This window comes from Lissotriton vulgaris, chromosome 10 (genome assembly GCF_964263255.1).
Source record: "Lissotriton vulgaris chromosome 10, aLisVul1.2, whole genome shotgun sequence".
Lineage (NCBI taxonomy): Eukaryota > Metazoa > Chordata > Amphibia > Caudata > Salamandridae > Lissotriton > Lissotriton vulgaris.
The window spans coordinates 545,009,117-545,021,872 of record NC_141698.1 but is presented as its reverse complement, the minus strand read 5'-3'; the positions used below and the strand labels follow the sequence as shown (position 1 = coordinate 545,021,872).

The 12,756-nt window shown below is 44.8% G+C and overlaps 1 protein-coding gene across 2 annotated transcripts in view; it reads left to right on the top strand.

The window, feature by feature from the left end:
* The window catches only part of SRL (sarcalumenin), a 212,675-nt gene that overhangs the window by 91,122 nt on the left and 108,797 nt on the right, over positions 1–12,756 (top strand). For both annotated transcript variants that reach the window (XM_086941387.1, XM_086941386.1), the window contains exons 3-4: positions 5,100–5,198; positions 8,739–8,834. In XM_086941387.1, coding sequence (XP_086797513.1) covers positions 5,100–5,198; positions 8,739–8,834 — 195 coding nt within the window. The remainder of the gene's footprint in view (positions 1–5,099; positions 5,199–8,738; positions 8,835–12,756) is intronic.

Genomic DNA, 12,756 nt, shown 5'->3' with positions numbered 1-12,756 from the left:
CTGGTTGCCCATCAGTAAACATACTGCCAGATTCTGAAAAAAGGGAGCAAACCACAGAGGAGCCTTCCAAACCTCAGCTAGCATTCTCCAGTTCAAAGATTCAAAGCTCTTGGAAATGTTCCATTTGCTTTGGTGCTTTCGATCCCTCCAGTACTGCATCTCGCTAGCATCTGTTTTCGGTATTCTTGTTGGTGGGAAAGTCAACCTGTGCCCTTTGGACAGATTGAATGGAGATTTCCACCATTAAAGCAGTATGATTTCTGAAGGCATTGAAATCCATGCTTCATATTACTGATACACAGAACTCCAGTGCTGAAGAATATGGTGCACTAGTGGGTACTAATTGAAGGAGAGCCCATGGGAGAATTGCTAAAGTTGAAGCCATATCACCCTAGCTCCATAACCACAGTCTGGTTGAAGCCTTGAACTTCGACAATAGCGAAGACAGATGTGTAACAAGATAGAACTGCCTATCCTCCGTGAGAAACACGTCATCTACAACTGCCCTGACTAATGTCCTGATAAACTTTGGAGTTGGAGAGGGCTGAAGATTGGATTTATTGAGCAGAAATGCTGATCCCCGTCAGAAGATTTTAGTCCTGTTGAACATGCTCAAGCTTCTCCAGAAGTAGCTGAATCCTTGAAAGTATAGGACTGTGTTGCAGTGGGGTTGGCAAAAACCTGGATCTGGAAGGGTGAAAAACTCAATGAGCTATCCTCTAACCCCGTGTGAGTGACCCAGGCGTCTGTAACCTAGAGCCACCTCTGACTGAAATGGACATGCTGCATCCCACAGCAAGGGATGAATAGTCATGCCTTATACCTCGCAAATGCTGGTGATCTGGAGAGATCAACCTTTTATTTTCAACAACCTTCTGCACCATTTCTTACAATTGGTGACCAAATATCTTGAAGCCTTCTAAGACCGCTTCATTAGTATTGATTTTTGAGCAGCGCCTACCTTCCAGAAGTACATCCAAATATTGGTACCTGAAGTAGCCACTGAGATCACATGCGATAGGAAACAAACCTATAGCTCCAACATGAACAAGACAGCTGATGCATCCACCCAGTCATTCATGAGCTATGCCAATGACTGAAAGTCCATATGAAGTAATGGAACCATTTAAGTGATGTAGATGTTTGCCCCGAAAGAAGAATTGGAAGCAGCATAAGCCCTTTTAATTAACCTTCAACCTTTTTATACACCTGGTCAGATGGGATCGAAATCACTGTGCCCTGGGAGGACCGCTCAGCCAAAAGGTTATCCACCTTAACAGTAGGTGGGAACTTTTCAGGAAAACCCTCCAGAGGTTAGATCTTGGACAAGATTCTGGAAAAAGCAGTCTTGTCAATGTCATTCAATTAAGGGTATAGTACCCTGCGTACTCCAGTATGCAAAGGGAGAGAGTCAGAGTCAGGACATTGATATTGGGTGAAAAAATTCCTTGTAGTCACGCTCTGCGACTGGAGTAGATAATCCCAAATTTTCCCTTACATGGTGATATAGTTCAGAGAGCTCATCTCCATGAACCAATCAAACCCTCTTACCTTACTTATCATGGTCATCAGTATGTACCTTCTGGTACTGCAATCTTAAGGAGTCGAGGATTGGCTCCTTCTTTTACCCTAAGCATCCTCCAATTCTTCATTAATCATCTGCAGGAGGGTGGAAAGTGAAGGATCCTTAGTAGAAGTTCCCGGTAGCTCAGCAGTAGTGGTAATTCCGAAAGAGGACACCACATTGCCTGATTCCACTTCAGTTCCAAGGCAACAAAATAAATCTGGTCTTGAAATCTTGCGGGAACCTCTATATTGAAATCAGACTGTGATCCAATACCAGTGCTTCTAAAGGCTGCCATAGAGGAAAATAAAGAAACACTTTGCATCCTTGAATACATGCCAGGAAAAAACAACAATAAAGGAACAGAAAGTGCTGCAAACCCCACCCTAATACACACTGTTTTGATCAACGCCTGCTCTGCAGGGTAAAGCGATCGAGCTAAATAAAAAGACTGCTATACCAAGTTTCTGCAGGATAAGATAATGAGTTAAAACATATTACAATAAAGATAAAATATCTCTTAACTGAAGATTTTCTAGGAAACCGCTCTGTCTCGCAGAAAGAAAAGAACAGGCGGTGGTCGTTCCTAGTTCTTCCTTTTTCGCATTTTGGGATATAGCGGGGGAACCTTTAGATTTTGCTAGGTAATACGTTTATGACGAGAAGGGGAGCTGCTCACTTCTTAAGGACTGGGACAGGAAAACGGATGAGGCGATGATGCTGTCTGTGGCAAGGTATAACATTCTAGGATAATTGTCATGTTGAACGCATATCTGACCCTCGCTTTGACTTATCCACTTCCGCGCGGATGACAAAGCCAGCTCGTCATGGGCGTTACCTGCGCTACGCGCATGACGAGCTGGCTGTGTCACGTAACCTGCGATTTTTGAAAATCCAGCGCACAGCGGGAAAACGCGGTAGCGCGGAAGCGGTTAAGTAGGCCCAATGCTCCACACTCACCAGACAAGTAAGCTTCCTCTGGATGTTCAAAAGTAAATATCGCAAGGATGTCTGAATGAGGACAACCATTAACATTTCTGAGTTAGAATTATATTAAAAAAAGAATATATCCTATTGGCTTGTTTCATTTTAGAAGCCGCTAATGGCATGGTGAGCATGTAATTTGTCCTTAAACATTCATTACAATAGGAAAAAGGATCTTCAACGAGAGCCAGATCTCTATGAGATAATTTGAAATCAGCATAAATCAGCATTACGGGTGTGTTAAAGATCAGTCTGGTATAAGAGCTCGACCAGTACAGTGGTAATATTTTTAGGCCCTTATTTTAAATGTCAGCAAGGGGCCCACGTTTAGCTACACCCATGACCTCTTAGGGTATTCCTATACGTGGGCACCAAAAAGGTGATAGAAGGAATGCTTGCAATAAGTTTAACCATTGACAATCACTTGGTTGTGCAATAGACAGTCTCAGCCTAGGTAGCCAAGGTTCCTCGCTCAGTGTGCCACTGGAACCCAGCTGTACCCAACTGAAGAGGTCACAATGCTTCCCTGAGCGATTGCTAGTGGCTAGTCTTATTGCAAGGTTCCTCCTGTGTGTTTTCCTCCACAGGGCAGTCCCATTAACTGCAAAACCAACCATAATATCTCTCTATGGACAGCAAATTGCAGTCAGGCTATAGACCAGTGATACTCAAAGTGCAGTCCTCCTGACCTTTCCATGCGGCCCCTTAGTGAACAGCAGCACTGGACTGCTCAACACTAACATTCAGAATGGAAGTAGCTAAGGCGTCTTGCACCACTTAAGTTTAGAAACTACTTTATTTTGTAAAGACAACAAACATGTAAAAATACGATAAAGTCTCATCAGAATTCAAAAAAACGTGTATTTCATTAACATGCATACCCTTTTCCCCCTAGTACATCCGATAAGATATATATATATTTTTTAAATGATAGTTTACAAACATTAATTTAAAAACATTCATGCTTCCACCGATCCTGACCACAATGCCAATAGTGAACTAAGATGCGTCAGTTTTCGTTTGCACCCTCTGGGTTGCTATCATAAATAGACAACATCATAATTTATTAAACCAAAACACACAGGAAGGAAATGGAGGCAAAGTGGAAAAAAAAACATTTACCTAGGATCACACAATTTGGTCAAGTGGGGATGCCGTGGATGATCCCAGTTTTTCTGTTTTTGCACTGCGCATGCTTAGCTTCCCCTGCACCCACCATACAAACCCCGTATTGCCCGATCGCCACACTGTTGTCATTGCAGACCACAGTCCCATCATAGATCATACTTTGTGGCCCCAGGGAAAATGTTTGTGAGTACCCATGCTTTAGACTGTGTGCAAACTAGGCCTGGGCAGAGTTCCGGGTAAAACTCTGCTGCACTACTCGGAGTCCCGCAAGCGTCGGCATACGTTCGGTCATGCCATTTGCACTTATTTTTAGCGCCGCATGTTTGTCCTATGCTGGACAATCAGTGCAAATAGCACCATACGCAGCGCAGTAGGGCAAGGCTTCTTTCTGCCACTCGAGTAGATTTTCTTCTCGAGCTACAGCTTGCTCAACGCGAACGGATGATTTCTCAACGTGTGTGGTAGCAACCATACGAGACCGCCCAGATTGAGAAATCTCACTGGGAGGTGGTCTAGCTTTCGATTTTCCTCACTCTCCAACTTAACATTGGCGAGCGCGAGTGAGGAAAAAAACACCACTCTGCATGCTCCATGGAGTGCGGAAAACTCCACAAACTTTGCGAATGGAGCAGAGGTTACCACCCAGGACTAGAGCAAACCAAGTATGGCGAGAAGAGGGATCTCTCTGGTTATATATTTGGAGTTGAGCCAGGAGTTCTCTAGTTTCAGTTCTCTGCTTTAATACTGTGTGGTGTTGAGCATTTTACTTTGTCACAATATGCTTCAAATAAAGAAAGAGAAGGTCAATAAATTATTTCCTCGGTGAACCGTCTGTGTTCCCTGACATTCAACTCATTTACATGAATGCTTTTGTGTTTAATTGCTCTAATGAACAAACAACCTTTATTAACAATGTGTAGATGTAATATAATATGCATCCCAACCCACCCACAAAGCCTGTTGTTTTGCTTCATGGGAGCGTTTAATTTAACCAAACCACTCACTTCTCCTAATGCCACCCCTACCCCTCAAAATGATCGAACTAATCTTACAACAATGCCATAATACTCGCATGGTCCCTGAACACGCCCTTTAAATCAGCGATCCGAGATATTGGCAGTTCGGAAGAGTGAAAGATTGTGGAGGCTGATGTACTACTAAACAGTGCAGTGTCTGTTCCAGACTGAGAATCAGTGGAGTCGTAAATAATCAGGGTCACCGGCCTGAAAAGTTACCTTTTGGAGTGGGTGAGAAAAGGGGACATACAAAATCCTTGAAAACAGATTCAGCTTAATGAGTGAAAGAGCGGGAGATGTGTCGCTGTGTGTTCCCACCATAATGTGGTGTTTAAGCAACAACAAAACATAGTAGAGGCTAAGACCCTGCAAGAATTATATGCTGTTTTTCTTTTTCCCTTTCTCAGAGGAGTCAGAAAATGTTGACGAGTTTGCCAGGCGGGACCGAACGCACATAGACAACACCTTGAACTTGAAGGATGAAAAACCATCAGAAGATTATGCAGGTAATCACCACTTTCACATGATAAAGTAAATTTTTGCTTGGACTGTATATAGAAATGGGAATACAATATGCCTTTGACAACAGACACAGCCTCTCTGACTTTAAATAAGCAGCACAGGGTTTGCTCAAATAAAAAGTAGGCATTAGCACATGAGGCTGTGTTATGATATTTCATTGTTTTGCTTGTCAGTTCCTCCTCCTACCAATTGTACCATTACTGCCTTCTGCTGAGACCACTGGAGTTCCATCCATTTTGGTTTTAAAAAAAAACCTTACTCTAAGATGAGACAGGTCAGTTTTCCTTAGGTTTCTGCAGGGATGCGCTGAATCTTATTAACCATTTTCTTTAGCAACAGAAAGTTAAGACCTCCTGCATCCAAGATATCCCTGTGCATGTTATTATCCTTAGTGCTGTAGACTAGTCCTCCAGAAACGTCTGTATTATCTTTGGGTAGCGGCTTGTACTCCACTTTTAATGCAATGAAGTTAAATGGAAACAACCTCCCAGCAGAAAGAAAGGGCACTCAAATAAGAATGAGCGGATGTGCTCACCCTTTTGATGTTCTGAAATTTATAGCCATTGTGATAACATTGTAATACAACGCGGATCAGACCCCGGGCCATTGGGGTGTTCACATAACTCACTGTGAACATAAAGGATTCCACCCGCCAATGGGTTGCACAGATAGATACACAATAATTCTATAGAAACTGCATATTCAAATCAAAGGTCACATCTATTACAGCAATAGAAAATACTCATCTCAGAATGTAAAAATTAAAAACCAAAAATAAATGTCGTTTATTTAAAATAGCAAATACCGATGCCTTACAAATAAAATTACAGGAACAAAGTAGTCACAGCACAAATAATATATGTACCATGCACATAATCAACAGTGACAACGCTCTTAGAAGTATATCCAAGGTTGGAAAACAAGAAAGGTATTCCCAAAGTCAGAAAAAAAGAGGTGGTGAGCCACAGCGGAAATAACCCCAGTGTAGCTGAGATTGATGAAAGAAAGTTAATTTGAGTGTCACTCCTGGAAATGTCTTTGGAAAAGTATACATTTAAGGTCAATCTTCAAAGCAGAAAATTGTGTCTAGAAAGTGGGAGAGAGAGACTTTCAAACTTAGGTGTGAGTACAGACGGAGGGTGATTTGGTTTTCTAAAGCAGTAGATTCCGAAAGTAGAGTTTTTGAGCTTTGAAGAGAATGTGTGCCTGCAGGCATAGTCACTTTCTTAGCTTTGTCTTCTGTTACACAGGACAATTTGTATATACCTCTCTTTGCAATAAAAGCTGCTACCAGTTGAGATGTACAAAACGAATTTGATTGTGAGGAAAACGGAGGCTTTTCCACCAACCGCTAAAATATGGGTTGCGACATTCATAGTTTGGATTGTCAACACACCACCATTGACAGTTTTTTATTCTGGCTAGGGGGAAGAGGGCTGCAGTTCACCCTCACTCCTCATTTCAGGTGATGTAAAATCCTGAATGGCCCTTAGTTTTCAGGAATGGATATTACATTTCTTCTTTTTTACATTGCTTCTTGGTAAAGGCTGATGCGTCCTCTTTTACCCATTTCAATAACCCAATCACTCATGATTTCAATCACGAAGAGATTTTAACATTCTACATGTTAGGTCTGCACTTCAAAGCCCCCGCTTTCCAGTAGAGAATATATGGAAAGTATAACAATCTGTATAGCTCTATGCATTTTAACAGCTACTGCACACCCCTTGAGGAATGACTACTAATATCCAGAAGATTTATAGTTTGCATCACTCTTCTCATTAGAGAAGAAACCGGTTTTACTATAACTTCAACAAAAGAAAGAGCAGCACTTTCTACCCTATGTCTGTCATTGAGGATTGAGGCCGGAGGGTGAAGACTCTTTTTATTGTACTGTCTGGAGGCTCTGCTATTTTATTTAGGGGTTGTACTTATGAATACATATCAGGCCACAGGGGTGTGAATTCCTTAACAGTGCTTCACATACTCGTGGGGGAACCACTGAAACCATTTCTCCTCTCAGTCCTCCTTGCCTTCAAATGCTTTTGTCTTAGCCTTTTGTTTGGTCTTGTGCAGAAGTCTCTAGATAAGAAATCAGAGAGAAGGATCTCTGTGCTGGTGCCCTCGGCGCCAGTCAGACCAAAGGACCAGTGATGTCAATTGTCATCTAACTGTTTTGTCTCCCCAAGGTCAACACATAACAGTAAGAATTACACATCCGTCAGACCATTTCTGGAGTTGGCCCTATGTGTTCAACATAATGGAGGATTCAGGAATGCCAAAGGGAAAATCGTGGTGGATGGAATATCCTTACATAGGGTGCTTGTGGAAAATATTAGGGTGGAAGCAGGATCGCACGGTGAAACCACACACTAAAGGAGAGCCACCTGTTATGGGATTTGTGTCAATTCGTATTATTAGAGATCTGCCATTATCTGTCTTCTAGGGACCAGTGGTAGCACGGTAAGCATTGAGCCAAAAACTAGTGCTGGGCTGACAGTCTCACAGGCACTTCCTCCTGACTGTGCTGGTTTCCTCTTTATTGTGGGCAGCTGTGGAGATTTGTTTATTTTCAGATACAAAATTGCCTCAGAAAATGCCATGCTTAGAGCAGCAGACTCCTCGCTGGTGCATTACTGTTGGTGGAGAGGCATATACAGCGTGCTGATTTGAGCCAAACTGTTCAGATGCATTATTGAGAAACATAAATAGGAACTGAAGGGACACGAGGTGATTAATGTTGGATTAACCATCACCAAAGGCACAAGAGAGTAACATACCCTTGCAGGGCCGGACTGGCCATAGCGCGCACCGGGCGTTTCGCTGGTGGGCCGCTGATTAACATATCATACTAACATTTTAACTGAAATTGACCTAACATTGGGCAAAGGCTCAAACGATAGGACCATTCTTGACACATAAACGTATCCACTGTTTTTTCAAACATTGAGTATACAATAATGGCTTCTAGGACTGAGCTGGTATAACGGGTTACTTTGTGTCTAGAAAGTCTGTAGTATTCTGTCCCCGGTTCCATTAGTCTATGCATTTTTAGCCCTTGCCATTATAACTACAACTAACTTTGAAGCATTCTACATGGTGGCCTCAAACATAAGTTAGTGTTAAGTACTCCCCCAAGTAGCGTATTCATCACAATGGCTACAGCTTCGTAAAGAACACTTTCCACAGTTACCAACTCTACACTAACCGTGAACAAAGCCAAAGTTGTTCACTTAGGAGAGACTAGCATATGAGATGGTGTTAGCGAAGGACAATCTATAACTGTAGCAGTGGCGAAGACTCCTGCCTTGCCTGTGTAATGAAACCAACCGGCCATCCAGTAAACGGCATTGGAAATGCATACATTGGTCTCACAGCCTGAGGGGCCACTGCTTTATGCAAGTGGTGAGGATACCACAAATGGCAATGGACATTTATTTTGTGATGTGAGGGCGGAGGCTTGTGCGTATATGCTGTTTTGGAAGAAATACCCTAATACATGCGCTCACTCTCTTCGTCCGTAGCGGTGCTGCAGCGACTGAGGAAGATCTACCACTCTTCCATCAAGCCTCTGGAACTCGGCTACAAATACAACGAGCTCAGGCAGCACGAGATCACAGGTATGGATTACTAACCTGCATGGCATGCATGGAACTAAGCCCTGCAATACAAGATCCGACGCAGTGCCCAGGACACTCACTCTCCTTCAGTAAGGAGAACGTGTTTTGGGAAGAGAACACCAGCAAAACTAACACACGTGGCATCTGGGTAGGGTTTCACGTCTTTCCTTGTTCCTTCTGATTTTTTCTGATCGTCGTAATTTTGCAGCAGATCGAAGCATAACAGCTGTGTAACATGAGCAGGAGCTCCCTTTTTGCGAGTAATTATCTTACTTAAATCTAAATGCAGAAATCACCAGTGTAAAAAGAACTATTTACAGATTAACTTCACCGCCTCCATTTGTGACTTCAGTGTCCTGCCCTTCACATCTTCCTTTGATGTATTGAGCAAAATCCTGTAAACCTTGGTTTGTTGATGTCTCCTCCTGCTGTTCTGGCCTCGAAGTTGATGTGTTGTGATTCGTTTCACTAAGTACTTGGGGAGGAATAAAGAACCAGGCTGAGAAACATTTTTATCTGGATACAGCGCAACGCCACAGAGTAAGGCTCGTTTCCATCTTTGAACTGAAATAGAGCAGCCTCACATCGGAGAGCAGCACACATAGTCACTGCCAGTACTGATGTAATATTGATGGAAGTGTCTGATAGACTGCACAGAAGCATAATGATGGGTGGGAGTTATAGCTGGCGTCACTGCATAGTAAGGATAGGGTTGGACTACATCACTGTCAAATGATACAAGAGGGATAGGTTGCTTCTTTGAAATGTTATGGAAATGCTGCACATTGAATTAATTGACAGTGGGCTCCAACACTACAGGAATGGAATGAGGAGATGTACCCTGATAAAACAGGATGGGAGGGAGCAAACATACAGTGGTTTACAGTGTTGTAATTTGACTGAATCCGTATGGGAATCAAAATTGACATCACATGTCCTGGGACCCACTCGTGACATCACTGGAAGTGACGTCACTTATCCTGAGGCCCTCTGTTAGGGACTTGTCTCCTTATTTTTAACAATCTTTATTGAGAATGTGAGGCTTCAGCTTGTTATGGACATGGTTGATGACAGGCACAAATGATCAACTGCACAATACAGCAAAGCCTAAATGTGGAAGTACCATATAAGGTCTCAGCCAACGTAGGCTGCGCTTGCGCAGTCTCGCTGGCGAGATCTTATGTTTTCCAGAGTGGGGCTTGAACCCGCCCCTCTTCTCCACTGGCTGGCCTCCTAAATGCTGGCCAGCCATTGGAGAAGACGGGCGTCTTTCCATTTAAGCCCCGTCTTTTCTGGATTGAGGGGTGTGCTTTTTAGTTTCTTTCTCTCCTCTTCCCATTAGCTGCAATTTTACATTCCAGCCAATGGGAAGAGGAGAGAAAGAAAAACACGCCCCCGAATCCGAAAATGACGGGGCATTTCTCCGAGGCATTTCTGCTTGACCTCGGAGAAACATGGTGCTGTTCATGGCATGGTCCGCTTTCCAGCCGGAGCTCGCTTTGCTGCCATCTACCGAGGGTAAGTATCTGCCCTCGTAGATTAGTATCATCCTCCGAGCGGCGGATGATACCAATGTCTCTTCTATTTTTACGCATGGGACAGGGGCTTTGCGTCGCATCAGATGGCAGCCCCTTAGCCATGGATCATCAGCGCGCCAGGCTTTGACTTATAGCAGGGGAGGGTATGGAGCCACAGTATTTCAAGGGGTTGAGTCCCCGTCCCCTTTCTCACACGGCGCAATGCCTCAGGATCCCCGCAGAGGCGCCCACTCGCTGCACGTATGAGCTTCTGCTGCCAGGGGCTGCACGCCGAACGCCTCGGTCCCAGGCCGCATCTCCAGAGCCTCTTTACTATGATGAGTGTTCCGCGTATCGCAGGCCCAGCCTCGGCGATAATTACATGCACCCAATTGTCAGGGTGGTGCGGCGGCCCCACCACAGATCTCGTGCCCCCGCTCACCTTCTGGGTCCGCCGATGCAGCTCCACCCCCTACAGGCGTTACAGGAGTCCTAAGGCAGCAGATGAGACCATCACCTCTATGAGCCTCAGCAAGGGATGGGCTTAGCCACCGTCGGGAGCCGTCAGGTGGCAAAAGACCCCGGGAGCACCCCCTTTCTCCCCGCTCGTGTCTCCAGCTCCAGGTAGGCGCCATTTTAACTCAGGCTGAGGACACAAGGTGAAGACAGTCTGGATAAAAAGCTTAAAAGGATAAGGGTGTTTGCGGGAAACTGGGTAATATAGAAGGTCTGTGGAGAGTGACTCCATGGGGCTTGGGTGTTGCGAGCCCACAAGAAGTGCTTTGCAAATGACATTGGATGGCGAGTTCTAGCCAGCTGGAGCTTGCTTTGCTGCCATCTACCGAGGGTAAGAATCTGCCCTCGGTAGATTGGTATCATCCTCCGAGCGGCGGATGATACCAATATCTCTCCTATTTTTACGTATGGGACAGGGGCTTCGCGTCGCATCAGATGGCAACCCCTTAGCTAGGGATCATCAGAGCGCCAGGCCTCGACTTATAGCAGGGGGAGGGTATGGAGCCACAGTATTTCAAAGGGTTGAGTCCCTGTCCCCTTTCTCGCACGGGGCAATGCCTAAGGATCCCCGCAGAGGCGCCCACTTGCTGCACAGATAAGCTTCTGCTGCCAGGGAATGCACGCCGAACGCCTCGGTCCCAGGCCGCATCTCCGCAGCCTCTTTACTATGATGCGTGTTCCGCCTATCGTGGGCCCACCCTCGTCGATAATTACATGCACCCAGTTGTCAGGGCGGTGCGGCGGCCCCAGCACAGATCTCGTGCCCCCGCTCACCTTCTGGGTCCGCCGATGCCGCTCCGCCCACTACAGGCGTCACAGGAGTCCTCCGGCAGCAGATGAGACCATCACCTCTATGGGCCTCAGCAAGGGAAGGGCTACACCACCGCCGGAAGCCGTCAGGCGGCGAAAGGCCCCGGGAGCACCCCCTTTCTCCCCGCTTGTGTCTCCAGCTCCAGGTAGGCGCCATTTTAACTCAGGCTGAGGACACAAGGTGAGGACCTTCTGGATAAAAAGCGTAAAAGGATAAGGGTGTTTGCGGAAAACTGGGTATATAGAAGGTCTGTGGAGAGTGACTCCATGGGGCTTGGGTGTTGCGAGCCCACGAGGAGTGCTTGGCAAATGACATTGGATGGCGAGTTCTGGCATTAGTTTAGGTGGAATGCTGCTGATGAGTGTGATGGGGGTTATGTTACTACTGGACGCGAGAGGCCGAGACCTTTTAAAGCTTCACAAACAATAACAAAACTTTGGCTACTCGCCAAAAGCGTATGTTCATGGCTTTATGATACCCTTGAAAAAACTATTACACAATGGTTCATTGTTACATGTTTATTTAGGTGTGTTTTTTTGTTAAGAATAGTTTTCACAATTCTTACGGTGTGTTGGAGCCAGACGGAAAAAGATTTTGAGGAGTTAAAACCGGGATTGACCAGACAATAAAAGTAGGACTAGAGCATTTTAGCTTTGTCAATGTGATTGTTTTAGCCATGTTGTGTAGTGTGGCTCTGTGTTTGTGTGGGCGTGGCTCTGTGTGTGTGTGTGTGGCTCTGTGTGTGTGTGTTTGGCTCTGTGTGTGTGTGTGTGGCTCTGTGTGTGTGGCTCTGTGTGTGTGTGTGTGCGTGGGTGCAAATGCAATAGGTTTCGCATTTGCGAGAGATTAAGCTATTGGCATTGTCAATGATAATGCCATTTATTTATCTGTTTTCAAAACCAACACATAAATAAAAACTTTGTCATTTACAATGCCAATATCTCTAACTTTTGCAAAGGCGAGACCGTTGCATTGTAAATGCTTGTTGTTAATGTAAACCACTTCTATTGGTTTTCGGAAAACAAAAGGGGTTAATGATACAATGGGGAGTTAACACATCAAACTTCATATCGAGGTG